Source organism: Culex pipiens, chromosome 1 (genome assembly GCF_016801865.2).
Source record: "Culex pipiens pallens isolate TS chromosome 1, TS_CPP_V2, whole genome shotgun sequence".
NCBI classification, from domain to species: Eukaryota; Metazoa; Arthropoda; class Insecta; order Diptera; family Culicidae; genus Culex; species Culex pipiens.
In genome coordinates, this window is record NC_068937.1 from 63,841,525 (window position 1) to 63,856,734 (window position 15,210).

At 43.2% G+C, this 15,210-nt stretch overlaps 1 protein-coding gene and 1 pseudogene across 1 annotated transcript; both read right to left on the bottom strand.

The window, feature by feature from the left end:
- Positions 1-61: 61 nt before the first annotated feature.
- On the bottom strand, positions 62-1,754 carry LOC120428450 (uncharacterized). Its single transcript, XM_039593460.1, has 2 exons — positions 1,658-1,754; positions 62-843 (listed from the first exon to the last, which is right to left on the bottom strand). The coding sequence occupies exons 1-2, from the start codon at positions 1,752-1,754 to the stop codon at positions 62-64; spliced, it is 879 nt and encodes a 292-aa protein (XP_039449394.1).
- A 672-nt stretch (positions 1,755-2,426) lies between these two features.
- LOC128093847 (uncharacterized) lies at positions 2,427-10,571 on the bottom strand (annotated as a pseudogene).
- Positions 10,572-15,210: the final 4,639 nt, after the last annotated feature.

Below are 15,210 nucleotides of genomic sequence, written 5' to 3' on the forward strand. Positions count from 1 at the left end.
GACGCGGCGTTCGTTCCCACGCAGCAGCATGGTGTCGACCCCGTCGCGGCAGTTAGCGGCCTCAACATTCCCCGGCCCGTAAACCCGGTTCCGATGCCTCTGAAGCAGGTTTACCCTCGATCTCCAGCACGGCCAGCCTCACTGTCGCACGCTTAACCAGCCCGCTGCTGGTGCGCACCCATGCTTGGCGAATCCTCCCGTCGCCTGACACGACTGGCTCTTCGACCACTCCGCGGATCCAGGACTTCCTGTTCTTCCCGTCAACCATGTAGACCAGGTCGCCCGCCTTCAGTGGCCTCGACTCAACGAACCACTTCGTGCGTTGATTCACCGACGGCACGTACTCCTTGATCCAGCGCTGCCACATCACATCTGCCAACTGTTGCGACCGCTTGTAAGCGGCACGTAGAGCTTCTGCATGATGAGGGGATGGCGGGACCGTGTTGGGTTCGTTCGGTGAAACTCCTCGGATGAAGTGATTTGGTGTGAGGGCCTCCGCCTGCAACGATTCTTGAGCCACGTACGTGAGCGGACGTGAGTTTATCATGTCCTCCGCCTCCGCCAGACAGGTCACCAGAATCTCGTCCGTCAGCCGCCGCCCGTCGTCCAACGCCTCCAGCGCCTCCTTCACAGAGCGGACCAAACGCTCCCAAGCACCCCCCATGCGGGGTGCATCGGGTGGGTTGAAGGTCCACTTCGTTCGCGACGTTGTCAGCACCTCGGCGCAGTCGTTCCCGATGCTCCGCACCGTCTCCACCAGCTCCTTGCTCGCGCCCGAAAGTTCGTTCCGTTGTCGGAGAAGAAGGGAGGGCCTCAAAACAGATCCCAAGTAACCATCCAGCACTAGCAAAAAGTCATAAATCGGCAACAGATTGGCATTTCATTGCTAATTAGCCGGGTCGGGCCGGGTCCGGTGGTTTAGTGGTTAGCGTGGTAGCCTCTAAATCCCAGTATGGCCTAGGTTCAATCCCAGACGGACCCGGTGGCATTTTTCGAGACGAGATTTGCCTGACCACGCCTTCTATAGGATGGGGAAGTAAAACGTCGGTCCATTTGCGTAAAAGAGGTTTTGGGTGACTCACCACACATAACCTTCGGACGCCTAGAAATGAGCAGAAACTTGCAACAGAGACCACAAAAGACCCGGGGTCGTTAAAGTGGATTACTTTGCTTTGCTAATTAGCCGCGCAACAGCATTTGCAAATGCGATTCAGCACTTATTCAACTGCACTGTCCAAAGCTGATTAAGTGCTGCTTAAGTGCAACCCGAGGGGCGAGACAGTAGTAAAAAATTAAATAAATTAATTAATTAACTGCTGAAATTAATTAATTAACGAGAGTTTACGATCAAAACATCGCCACCTCTTTTGATACCACATTGATTTGACAGTTCGATATTGCGCACAATTGTTGTTGTTGTTTTTGTTGAACCGCAAGCGGGAGCAAACTTTGTCGGCGTGCTCGATGGGGGAACGACGCACCAACCATACCATATCCGAGCGGAACGCATTGTGGTCGAGCTACGGATTACCTGTGCAGAACTCCAGCCCTGAATCAACTCCAAGTTTTGCAAACCCGTTGCTACCATACAGATGAATCGTCTCCACGCTCACGCCGAGCTGTCCCGTTGGAATAACCGTATCGAATAAACCTGTACCAAAAAGCGCATCTTCCGGCGAATTGCCTCCGTCAGTAACCAACATCGTCTGCGTGATATCTTCCCTGTGCGATCGCGTTCCGGATGCCTCTTCCATCAACTCTATCGACGTGGACTTGCTTTGTCGCAAGTGATGTTCTGCCGCCGGAAGAAATCCTGGCCGCCCGACAACAGGAATCGGACTTTACCGTAGCCGGACATATGAACACGGATGACTCCCCGGTGGAGATTGAAATTACGGAGGAAGCGTCGCCGACAGAAGTTCTACAATAAAATGGCAAGGAAAAACCTGACCCTAGTTGATCTTCAATTAATTATTGCTTCGTTTTAGGCCATTCTCTGTTAAACTGTTACTAGTTTCGCTATCGCGCCACCCACCGACCAAAATTTGGGACTTGTCTTTTTACCGCCACTCCCGCCAAGTGCCTTGAGGCCTGCCAGACATGTCTCCAGATGTCGGCTTGTTTCATCGATGTAAAGCTTACTGTTGCGTTCCCAACACTCGCTGCGATGTCATAAGACCCCCAATTGTTCCTGGAGGACGACGCCATCCTTGAGGATCTGGTCTTCCCAGCCGACGTCGTGATGCTGAACAATCATGAACGACCAGCTCATCGTGGGAAGCATAAACACAAGCAGAAGATAGTTTATTTATTGTTTTAATTCAAGCAACTCAAAGCCAAAAGTTTCAACACGCAGCAAAATGACAAAATACGAAAAAATAATTACACTTTTGTGTATGTGCTGATGCGTGGCATGCATCTTTCTTCTTTTTTCATTTATTTTATTGCACTTAAATAGTTAGCACACTTCCAAAACGACTGCACGACACAGTGCCGTTCTGCCGTCTTCGGGGGCAAAAACGCCAGCGCCCCCAAAGAGACTGAAGCCCATGTCGTCATGCTCCTCGGTTCGGACACTTCCTTCTTCTTTTCCTCCTTCTCCTCGGCGGCAGCGGTCGGGGCAGCACCACCAGACGGCATTTCGCGGCAAGAAGCGATCAGTTCCTCGACGGACTTGACCTTTAGCTCGTTAACCACCTTGTTGACGCGGGTCGAGTTGGCTCCAGTACCGACTGAGCTCAGGATTTTCTCGGTGTTGGCGTTTCCGGCGAGCAAAAGGTATGCAGCCTCGTTACGTATTTTGCTTAAGGTGCAAACGGAGAACCCATTCCAATCCAATCTTTGTGATGATCTGCTTTGACTGGCCCACTGCGAATCCTGCTCTAGACCATGCTGTTCTTTTCGCAGGTTTAAAAGCAACCTGCAAGATGTCAAAAAATGACTTGAAAAATAAATATCTGGTGTCAATATTACCCGAAATAACCTCCACCGGCAGGATTGAAGAATGTTCCACTGCGGTAAACAGGCCCGACAGGATGCAGATGAACACGGTCACCGTTATGTCTTCAAGGAAGCTGCGATTTTTCCGAGAGAATGAAAATGGTATTTACATTGGAGAATGGACCACCTTTTGCAGCATCTAGCAACCGGGATTGACTAATTCCTTCCAGAAACTGTCTTTAAAATAAATTTGAAACAAAAGAATGACCGGCATCGGCACATTTTTTAGCAAGAACAAATCAAAACAAATTTGACAGATGGGTGCATGAAGGAGATGCAAAAAAAAATCAATGTTTTCGACAAAGTAGGTTGGGCGCTGTCAAATGTTAGTTGACAAGCGGAATTTAATTCCTTAATACATTAAATGTGAAAATTAAATATATTAAGCCCAGTTTCACGCCCCTCGGTGCAACCGCTAGCAACACTGTCATGCTGTTTCATCAAACTGGCAACATTGTTCTCATTCTGAGAGGAGAGTGAAAGATTGCGAGAAAACAACAACCTTCTCACTTTCTCGTATATATCGACCAACGGTTGGAAACTGTCGAAGCTACCCAAGTAACCAATCAGCATTAAATAAAGTCACTGTTTAGCATTAAAAGCGCTTTTACAGCTACAAGCAAATGCTTAAAAGTTTTGACATCTGCACCAAATGCGCTTTTACAGCAGATTTGCTGCTGGTTTTGGACTTTATATTTCTGTTTTACAGCTGGGCCCCTACTGTTGTTGTTCCACCCCTGCAAAATGTCAAAAAAAATCGGAGAGGCAAAAATTTTGCTCTCTCTCTCCGCCTTGCTCTTTCTCACCACGCTATTTTTGGTTTGTTTACTACCTTTACCGACTCAGCTGATCGAATTGCGATTTTTTTTGAATGAATTTGCGGTGTTGGAGATGCGATGCCAGATGCTAATGAAGTAGTCGTTGAAGCTTTCTTGTGGTTCCTGCGCCCTTGCCGTCACGCCTGTCTTGAGGTTAGGTCACAATAGTTGATTTCACAGCTACCAATGGTGCCAGTGTTGCTCTTTAATGCCTATCACATGATCTCTTTCGGAAGAAGTTTCTTTCAAAACATTACACTAAATGCATTTATCAGATTCATAGTTGTTTATTTAGTTTAGTAGCATAAAATTGGTAAAAAACATTCGAATCGCTTATGTTTCTATTTTGAACTATCTTCCTCGAGGGTTTCCGGGATTCTACCGTCCTACTAGGCTGAATCCGAATGTCCCGGTTGCATTCAGAAAATAAAAATGCCATTTCTGTTAGATTCCTGCAGATTTTTCTTTCTTCTGCCGGATTTCACGGTCGCAGTGGTTCGTGAAACGTCGTTGCTTGCAATTCCTGTAATTTAAAAAAAATGCTGTTAGGATATGTTTAAGAATTTGAAGATGGAAGGCGAAGAGTGAGCGAGAACTTTGTTTGCAATCATCCTCTCTCTTTCACCTTCCTGTCAAAGTCATGACCGCGTTGCCAGTTTGATGAAAAACGACGACAGTGTTGCTAGTCGTTGCTGGTAATCAGCATCATTTCAGCATCACACAGAGCAATTCTTTTAGAGCTGATTAGCTCTGACATATGCTGTTTTATGGCTGATTTGCAATGAAATGCTTATTTCTTGCCGGTTTATGATTTCTAGTAATGCTGGATGGTTACTTGGGTAGCGCAACGATCTGCCAGCAATTGCAGCAATGAGCCGCAGACAGATATGGTGTTTATTTTGTCCTGCTGGTGGGTCGAATTCCTCCGCCGAAGTAAGCGGGTGGCAGACAATTCATGTATTTATTTAAGCAAATTCAGTTGTATGTATTTTATTATATTATTATTAATAAAAACCAAGGGGGAGGAAACTTCAAAAATATTAAGAACATTTTGGTAGAATAACGAAGTTTTAATATACTTTTTAATATATTAACGAAATGTCAACCATGAGTTCTCACCAACACTTGAAGCACCTTGATTTTGACAGTGCAAGCGGATTGTTGTTGTTTTCATTTATCAGCTGATTGAAATAGGTTTATATTTCTTCTCGCGGAACTTGTCCGGATCTTTTAGGAATCCGTTGAACAGTCATCGCAAAGAGAAAGTGCACGAGGACATGGCCACAGCAGCAACCGCTTTCGGTAAACTGAGCATCCTGGAACTCCCGCCAAACCGACGTCTGCGAGATTTACCGTAATGGAAGGGGGAGGAAGGCGGCCAGAAAGCATCAGGAATTCGTGGCGAAGAGCAGAGAGACAAACCGGCCATTAGCGTGGTTCACGTTTCTATGAAAAAGACAAAAGTTGTTATTTTGTCTTGCATCAACCGGAATTTCGTTCTTTTATGTCCCCAGAAGCACTCCTGAAAATTTGAGCCCATTTGGTAAGGTCTAGGAGCTCCAGTTTTAATTTGAAATTTATATGGGATTTTGATTTATTTTCCATGGGAAACTATCTTTTTTTACATTGTATTAGGATTTTTTTTATAAATCGATGAAATGACTTGATTCTTATAGTAGGAGATAGGTTTTGAACTGGGGAACAACTTTGTAGAACATACCAACATGCTAGGAAGTGACCCTTTAAAGATACAGATACTTTTAGATGGTGGCTTTTGAAGGGGCCAGCCACCATCTAAAAGTATCTGTATCTTTAAAGGGTCACTTCCTAGCATGTTGGTATGTTCTACAAAGTTGTTCCCCAGTTCAAAACCTATCTCCTACTATAAGAATCAAGTCATTTCATCGATTTATAAAAAAAATCCTAATACAATGTAAAAAAAGATAGTTTCCCATGGAAAATAAATCAAAATCCCATATAAATTTCAAATTAAAACTGGAGCTCCTAGACCTTACCAAATGGGCTCAAATTTTCAGGAGTGCTTCTGGGGACATAAAAGAATGAAATTCCGGTTGATGCAAGACAAAATAACAACTTTTGTCTTTTTCATAGAAACGTGAACCACGCTACCGGCCATGAAGAGAACGAATCGGCCATGGTAGACGGCTTCAAGCCAGCTCGAGGTTCAAGGCCGATTCTTTATTTTTAAGCTCAATTGAATAATAAAACAATTTTATAATCATAGACCGTTCGAGGGGCGGGTTGGGAGATGTTTCGTCTAGGCTAGATTTTCTGCCGCGATATTTGTGGACCTGATTTGGACCTCAACCTTGACCTCAACACATTATCGTGCTCGTTTGCCTTAGATGTCAGGGCACGTTGACTGGCTTCAACATCCATCTCCAAATTGACCGTGTCTGGTGTAACATCTTCGGTAGGGACTCTTGACACATCAGCTGGCCACGTTTGTTTGGCTAGAGCTAACCGCTGTGCCCAGGCCCGTGATACTGACGTAGCTTGCTGAAGCCGCCACCAAATGTTTGGTGGCGCTGTTTCGGGAATAACATTTCAGAGGGGCACAAATCAAAATATAATAAGTATTATTTAATTTTTTGGAAAATAATCCTGTAGCTGCTTGATTCTTTTCATTAAAATAAACCATAAATGCCGAAAACAACAATATATGTTTAGCATCAGGTCTCAGGCAAAGCTTCCCAGCAGGTGTTTATTTCAAATCCTCTGAAATGTCTTCCGCAAATTCTTATTTGGCCAATGAACCAGTGTTGGTATTATCGCGCTCTCTCGAGAAAATTTTCTCTCTCTCGAGTTCTCGCCGCGAGTCTCGAGCTGCCGAGAGAAACTCACCGATTGCCCGTGCTCTCCTCCGCTCGCGAACGGGCTTTCTCGCGAGCCAGAATTGCCCGTTCGTGAGAAGTTGAACGTGTTAGAAACGAACAAAAAACAACACAGCGATTTAAGTTACACCTCTATACCATCGCCTGGTTCGTATTCATAAGCCTGATAAACAAATTGCTAGCTTGGGGCGAACGGCTAGCACGAGGCGCTCGCGGCGAGAGCGAGAACGCGAACGAAAATACGAGCGCGAGCGAGAAGAGAAAAGTACTACAAGTTCTCTCCCTCGTTCGCGAGCGAGAAATGCTTTCCTTCTTCTCGCTCGAATTCCAACAATGCAATGAACTTACAGATCATCATAATGTTAATTTAAATCTACAATTTGAGGCAGTTGAGCTCAACCATGTTGTTGGAAAACCTTAAGAGCGAGTCCACGAACAGGGAAGCCCATTGTTAGGAACGTTGTGGGGCTTTACAAAAAAGCATGTTTTTGAGTCAAACAAACCAACTTCTATGGTACCCCGTGGTTTGAATGTGTTGGTAAATTTTCGACAAGAAAGCCAGAACAGCTGTTTTTAGACATAAAAGTTCAAATTTAGAAACTAATTTTGTTGTTTTGTGTCTATTCCTACTGAAACAAATTAAAAAATATTCAAATATTGTGCAAAAACATTGCTAAAATCACTTCTCAATTCACCCCATGTGTCTCGATTTGCCCCGGATAATGGTACACATTTAATTTCATTTTAACTAACGAAACAAAAATTAAGAAAAAAAATATTTTCGTCCTTTCGATTTTGCGCCCTTTTCGTCATGTTACTCCCCATAATTTTGACACTAGACACCAAAACTTTGGTACTTTTTAGGCTTCAGTGACATTGTATGCAGATGACAGCCGAAGCATCCCCGTGGCTGTGCCCGACCAGGCTCAATTGACGGAATTTCCACCGTCAGACAGGCACTTGCATTGGCATGAAAACACTTCAGAAAATGTCATCCTCCTTCTCCTCCTACTACTGTTGCGCTTATGAGGCTGTTCCTTTGGCACTGGCATTATAGCCGTTCGAGGTACGGTTGGCAGAAATTCCGTCATGCCGTTCTGGACAGAACCAGCTACAGCGGAATCCATCTTCCGGCAATCGCATGTACTCCGGAGATGGCAAAGTTACAGCTTCCAGTTGGCGAGTTTGCACGATATGCGAGTATTTCCTGTTAGATACTTGGAACAGAGTTCAAAGTTGGCCACATCCCATTCTCGACGTGAAGAGCCTGGGTGGGAATCGGATGGGAACCTGGCTTGTGAGACCAGCAAGCGGCAACGGTCGACCGACGACGGTCGACGGTAAACAAAAACAACAACAAAAGTCTGACTTTTCTTTACGTCAGTTATGACATTTCTATTAAAGGTGTATGTATTCAGGGTGGGAAAGTATTAATATAATAGCGAAAGTTAGTATACTTATTAATATAATAAGTAAAGTTCAAAGGAGTTTCTTGCCCCTTGATAAAAACACTAAGTCTTCCGAACCTCATCAAAAACTGATTTCTTCAGTGCCCTTTTAAAAGGGGTGAAACATTTAACCCAAGCTGTTTGGCATTCTTCCGGCACAAAGTCGCTACATAACTATAGCTGTAAAATTCTACTTGGAAAGCCATCTCCCATTTAGGAGAGAAGGCACGGGCGCAGGAATCAGCAGCGAAGACAACTTCTACCATCTGGCATCACATCCCTGTCTCATCATCTTCAATCAAAAAAATCAACTCCGCAAATTCGGTCAGCTGAGTCGGTAATGTACCGTCAGTGGGGGTGACTATGGGTCAAAAAACGATACACCTCTCGTATTTTCTTAATAACAAAAACAATTTAAATAACATCGAAAATCTTTCAACGTAGATTTGTTCTTAGATAGTTTACTAACATTTTCCCAAAATATGGTGGATTTTGATGAACACTACCTTAAATGCCTATTGTTTGAAAATTGACCCAATCTCACCCCTCAGAGGGGGTGACATTGGGTCAAATGAAACTAAAATGATGCTCAAATACAACGATATGGTAAAAACAAGTCATCCAACAGTGTTTCTTGTTCGAGGGAATCGTATTGACACGCTACAGTGATTGAAGTGGAGATTTTCAAACATTTGGGTAGTTTTCGAGCAATTCTAACAAAAATATGAGAAAAATGATTTTTCGAGAGGTCATTTTTGGCCAAAAACGTACCCCAACTTTAGACAGCTGCCAAAATAACAGGATTTGTTCTAGGAACGAGATTTTTTCAGCGAAGTCATCTTAAGATGTCCCCTACACAACCCTTTCAACAGAATTCATTTTCATTGAGAAGAACCTGAGAAATAGTAAAATCCTTCAAAAATCACTTTAACCCAATCTCACCCCCCAGACCCAATGTCACCCCCACTGACGGTAGTAAATAAACAAACGAAAATAGAATGGCGAGAAAGAGGAAGCAGAGAGAGTGAAAGCAATATTTTTGCCTCTCTCATTTTTTTGACATTTTCTGCAGGGGTGGACACTAACAGTAGGGGCCAGCACTAAACCAGCCGAGTAAAGTCCAAACTCGGTCATTGTCCAGCACTAAAGTAGCTGTTAGGGCTGATCTCCAAACTTCGTAGCTTTTACTCGCAGCTGTAAAAGCGCATTAAGTGCTGAACAACGATGAAACGACGAATCGCCATTAAACACGTTTGTGCCGTCAGCCCATACGCCACCTCCAGATGCACCGTGCGCGTGGCGAAGCATGTGAACAGCGTTACCCAGCGCTTCTCGGACCGGCGTCCAACTGACACGTCGAGCGGACCCAGATAATCAACTCCGACGTAGCTGAACGGGCGAAGATTCGGTGTGATGCGTTTTGTTTGTTTGTTATTTCTCAACAGGCACTTATTGCCCAAATGAACTTAAAACTAAGACTAAAAACTAGAACATTCGTCTTAACACTGATAAAAACTTGGACTTCAACACATCGCGGGACAAACTGACGTCAAAAACAGAGGACACTTTATTGAAGGCTCGCTTCAGTCCGACGAGTCCGGTGGTTTAGTGGCCTGGGTTCAATCCCAGACGGACCCGGTGGCATTTTTCGAGACGAGATTTTCCTGATCACGCCTTCTATCGGATGGGGAAGTAAAACGTCGGTCCATTTGCGTAAAAGAGGTTATGAGTGACTCACCACACATAACCTTCGGACGCCTAGAAATGAGCAGAAACTTGCAACAGAGCCCACAAAAGACCCGGGGGTCGCTTTTTTTCAGTCCGACGATGGCTCCGTTGCCGCTGTAATTGGTACGGCGGAAAGGGATCTGCATGATTGGCGTGTGGCGTAGCTGGCGGGCAGGTGCAGTCAGGGTGATCTTTTCTCGAAGAGAGGGGCAATCGATCCTGTCGGTCAGAACGTCCGAAACTGTCAACGCACGGGCCAGGTCACGATGCAGCTGGAGAGTGTCGACATGCATGAGCTGGCAGCGGTCTTCGTAGGGCGGCAGCTGCTGGGGATTTCTCCAGGGCAGCAGTCTCAAGGCGTATCGTACAAACCTGCATTGAATTCTCTCTAGCTGATAAACGGCGTTGTTGTAGTGCGGAGTCCAAACCGACGAGCAATATTCGAGCGAGGACCGGACCAACGAGCAGAACAGCGTTTTCAAGACGTGGATGTCGGTGAAGTGGCGTGTCATACGGATCACCAGACTGAGCTTACGGGATGCTTTGGCAGTTATGAAGGACACGTGTTGCTTGAAGGTCAGTTTAACGTCCAGTATGACACCGAGATCCTTAACGTGATCAACTTTTTCCACTAGTGTGTCGTCAAGATGATAGTTGAAGAGTATCGGAGAGTGCTTCCGGCTAAACGTTATCACCTGGCATTTACCGGGATTTAGGACCATGTGATTCGCCTCACACCAATCAGCGAACTTATCCAGTTCCCGTTGCAGGGCTTCGGCATCAGTTTGAGGTCGTCTGCCTAGGAAAGCTGAGGTCCTCTCAGGGTGAAGTTGGCGTCGTTGAAATAGAACAAGAAAACCAACGGACCAACGGATGATTTTTGCCGGTTCGGTGAGCATCCGGAAAGAGTTCCCTGCACAAGAGGGAGGATGATTTTTGGCCTTCCGGATGGAGTTTGACGATTCCGTGGCCGTTCTGAAGGTTTCCCTGCGTAAGAGTGACGATGCTTCATGACCTTCCGGAAGGGTTTTCCCGGCTCTGTGTCCATCCGGAAGGAATTTCCTGCCAATACTGGTTGTTCTCAGCTCGATCTTCTTTTGACTGACTCTCCGCAACTTATTATAAAAAATGATCAAATTTCTATGCCAGGTGTGTCAAGTCATGATATGATAATTGCCTCATTAGATATTGATTTCAATTCTGAAAAAATACTATTTATTATAGAGATTACAATAACTTTAATGCGGCAGCTTTGCGTGATACCTTTTTTTCTTTCGACTGGAACTCTTTTTTGCGTATAACTGATCCTAATGATTTATTGGTCAGTTTTAATGAAAGACTTAAGGTGTTACATGAAGACTTTTTTCCCCTCAAGTGGTACAAACCAAGAGACAATCCTTGGTATAACAATGATATTGAACTAGCTATCGTTAATAGAAATATTGCCTACAATAATTGGAAACGTAACAAAACTACTGATCTGCATAACAAATATAAAAGACTTAGAAATCGCGTAAATGAAACGATCAAACATGCCAAGGAAAATTATGAAATAAGAATTATTAATACCAACGTTCCTAGTAAACAATTATGGAAAAATAAAAAAAAAACTTGGTGTTACTAAAACTAGTTCCACCCACAAAAGCTGCGAGTTTTCTCCTACAGACATTAATAATTTTTTTGCCTCTAATTTTACGTCCGATGATACTCTTTATGATGGTGTTTCAGGCTTTTCAAATGATGATGGTTTTCGTTTTCGACTGGTGGAAGATTTTGAGGTTGTTGATGCTGTATTTTCTATCACTTCAAATGCAATCGGTTTAGATGAAATACCAATTAAATTTGTTAAAATTATTCTACCCTTAGCATTATCTTATATTACTCATATTTTCAATTCTATTTTTCTGACTTCAATTTTCCTAATGCATGGAAACGCGTAAAAGTTATTCCTATTAAGAAAAAAAATAATAGTACTTCTTTAAGTAATCTTAGGCCAATAAGCATTCTAAGTGCTCTTTCTAAAGCATTTGAAAAATTAGTAAAATCACAAATTTCAGAATATGTTAATCAAATGAATTTACTGAGTCCCTATCAATCAGGTTTTAGAAAACACCACAGCACTGAAACTGCGTTAATCAAAATACACGACGACATTGCCTTAAATTTAGATAAAAAGGGTATTGCTAATTATGCTCTTAATAGATTTCGCCAAGGCATTTGATCGTGTGTCACATACAAAACTATTGCATAAATTAAAATCTAAATTTAACTTTTCTTCTATGGCTGTTGATCTCATAAAGTCATATTTAAACGATCGAAGTCAAGCCGTTTTGTACAATGATGTTTTTTCTAGTTTTGTAATGATAAAATCTGGTGTTCCCCAAGGTTCAGTCTTGGGGCCAATTCTATTCTCGCTTTTTATGAATTATCTTCCATCGGTTCTAACTTTTTGTTCGGTGCATTTATTTGCTGATGATGTCCAAATTTACTTCAATGCTGATGTTAATTATAATCTTGATGTTGTTGCACGAAAAATTAATTCCGATCTTCATAGTATTTGGCTCTAGTCTCAACGTAACTTGTTGTTTATAAATTCGTCTAAATCGCAAGCAATTCTATTCAGTCATTCCAAGATTAAAATGAATCATCCCATGTTGTTTTTGAATGGTGACCTAATTGTTTTTGTTGATAAAGTTGTAAATCTTGGGATAACCTTTATGTGTAATTTATGTTGGGAGACCCAAATCAACTTTCAGTGTGGAAAAATTTATGGAACATTAAAGAAATTACATCTTGTAGCCAGACATCTAGACATAGCAACAAAAATTCGAATTTTTAAAACCCTGCTTTTTCCGTATTTTATTTATGGAGATTTCTTGTACACAAATGCATCTATGGCAGCCCTTGATCGACTTAGGGTGGCACTTAATTCATGTGTAAGATTTGTTTTGGATTTGTTTATAACCTTCCAAGAATATCTAGAGTTACTCACTTGCAGAAAACACTTATTGGATGTAATTTTTCGCAATTTTATAAATTTCGTTCATGTGTTAACTTGTTCAGAATTATTCATGCTAAAAAACCAGAATATTTATATACTAAGCTCAGACCGTTAAGATCTACAAGAACTAAAAGTTTTTTGATGCCGCAACATTCGTCTTTTTACTATAGTCAATCTTTCTTTGCAAGAGGGGTTGTGAATTGGAATCAATTAAGCATTAGTATCAAAAATAGTCATTCTTATAAAAATTTCAAAGAAAACCTACTGTCAGAACTCGCCAGCGTAAATTAGAATTAGGATAAAGAGAAGCATAGCATTAAGGAATCGATTTATCGATATTGAATTAAATCCTGCATCTGCACACTTTGTAACAAATTAAAAGGTTAAGCCTTAAGTTACATTATTTGAATTAAATAAATAAATAAAAAGAGGGAGGATGTGACGACGTCAACGTGCAAGCTCCCAAAGATAACAACGAAGTCGCGGAAGAGCCAAAGATACGACCCGTTCGACCGCTCGTCGGAGCATGCCGGCGCCAGGGACACCGTCATGTACTAGCTGGTCCGCTACCTATGCTACGTCCACCCCACGGTGCAGAACTTTGCGCATGCCTTCATCAACAACGCGCCGCTCAGCTATAGGGGGATGGCGTCGCTATTTTTAGACCACGTTTTCCACTTTTTCTCATCGAAACCGACTACTTTATCGACTTCATTTTGCTGGGCGAGATAGGACGCCGTCTATTTTTAGACGATGACTGAGCACTTTTCCACTCTTGCACTTAAAAAAACCAGATGGCAGCACGATGTAACGCCAAGTCCCTATTATGGCGACTCGCTGTGGACTTTTCGCTGGGGCACTTTTTGACCAATTCTTATTCAAGGACCCGAAGAAGCCCAAGACGGAGGAGGGCGAGGGTATCGGGCAGGTGCCGAAGCGGAAGATTATCGTGGTGGTGCAGCGGATGGGCGACTACGTACCAAACGGATCGCGTGGGCTGCTGGAGCACACTCTCACCATAGATCACTGCACCGGAGACAAGTGGTACATGTTTAGGTGAGTACCATTCTTTTTACTTCGCTGGTAGGATTTTTGAAATTTCTTTCGAAATTCCAGATTCTTCGAAAAAAAAGCAAACGTCTGCTCGAGGCCAAGGACCAGGTGGCCGAAAAGAAGACTGCCGCCCGTGGTCAGGATGACGTTTACGACGGAATCCCTAGACGACGACGAGTTTGATTTGTACCTGGATCGGAAGTATGAATGATCGCGATATCCTCCGCAACTTGCAGCGCAAGCTCATAGCGCTCCTTCAACCGTCGCAAGCAGTATCCTTTGGAACTGGTGCTGACCCCGATTCGTGAGTTGGGCAAGCAAATCTTTAAATAGTCGAAGAGACGTCTTATATGCGCGAAAAAGTGGACCTGTACAACATTCCCTTCCTCGTGCTGGACGAGGCCGACCGTAGCTGGACTTGGGATTCGAGAGCCACCAGAAGAGTCGAATCGAGTGCTAATAATAAAATTGTGAAATAATTTGCTTGTAAATATATACTTCTGCGTAAAATGACTTGTTTTTATTTATTCTTAACAGGAATTAAATTTCACTATTAAACAGCATTTTTCATTATAAAATTCACAGGAAAAAAGTCGTTGTTAAAGCACTGTTGAACGACGTTTTAAATCGAGAAATTCCACATTAGAATAACAGCGTCCACTGTATCCCAATATAACTACAATATATTACAAAATTTAAGGTCCAGGAGAGCTGGAATGTGTCAGTTTAGTTATCGCAGCTGATATGGCGTCGTCATCGATGTCAATCATGGGGAGAGATCGATCGCAACGGGGAATGCTGTTGGCAGCAATTTGAATCTCGTCGTCAGTGATATGTTCGTTTGTAAGAACACTCGAAAACTTTTTGGCGAACAGCCTGCAGATTTCCGCAGTGCTCTCAGCTTCCTCGTTGGCCAATCGCATGGACGAAGGCAGTCCAGATTCTTTGCGGTTCTCGTCGACGAATTTCCAAAACTTCTTCGGGTTAGCCTTCAGCTCACGCTGCTTCTTGCGCTGGTAGCTTGCCATACAACTGCGACTCTTGAAAGCGGCTCGCTTCTGGGTTTTGAGGTTGCAAACCCGAGCATGGGTAAATAACAAGGGAAATGCAAAATAATACCATTCAATGGTATCAATACCAAATTTTGGTTTTAGCGAGCCCTTGAAAAAATGTCCAAAGTGTTAGTTGATACCAATATGTTATTGGGCAAATTATAAGAAATTGTCGAATTTTGACATACTGTTACTTACTTACATACGCAAATCTACTCCAAATTCCAACTATTTTATGTTGGTCTTGTAACTTAC

What these genes read in the sequence shown, in the direction of transcription:
- LOC120428450 (XM_039593460.1), bottom strand. Translation starts at nt 1,754, where the DNA reads ATGGAAGAGGCATCCGGAACGCGATCGCACAGGGAAGATATCACGCAG. An exon ending in GCCGGAAGATGCGCTTTTTG is followed by an intron (nt 844 to 1,657) that starts GTACAGGTTTAT and finishes ACTTTTTGCTAG; the next exon opens with TGCTGGATGGTTACTTGGGA.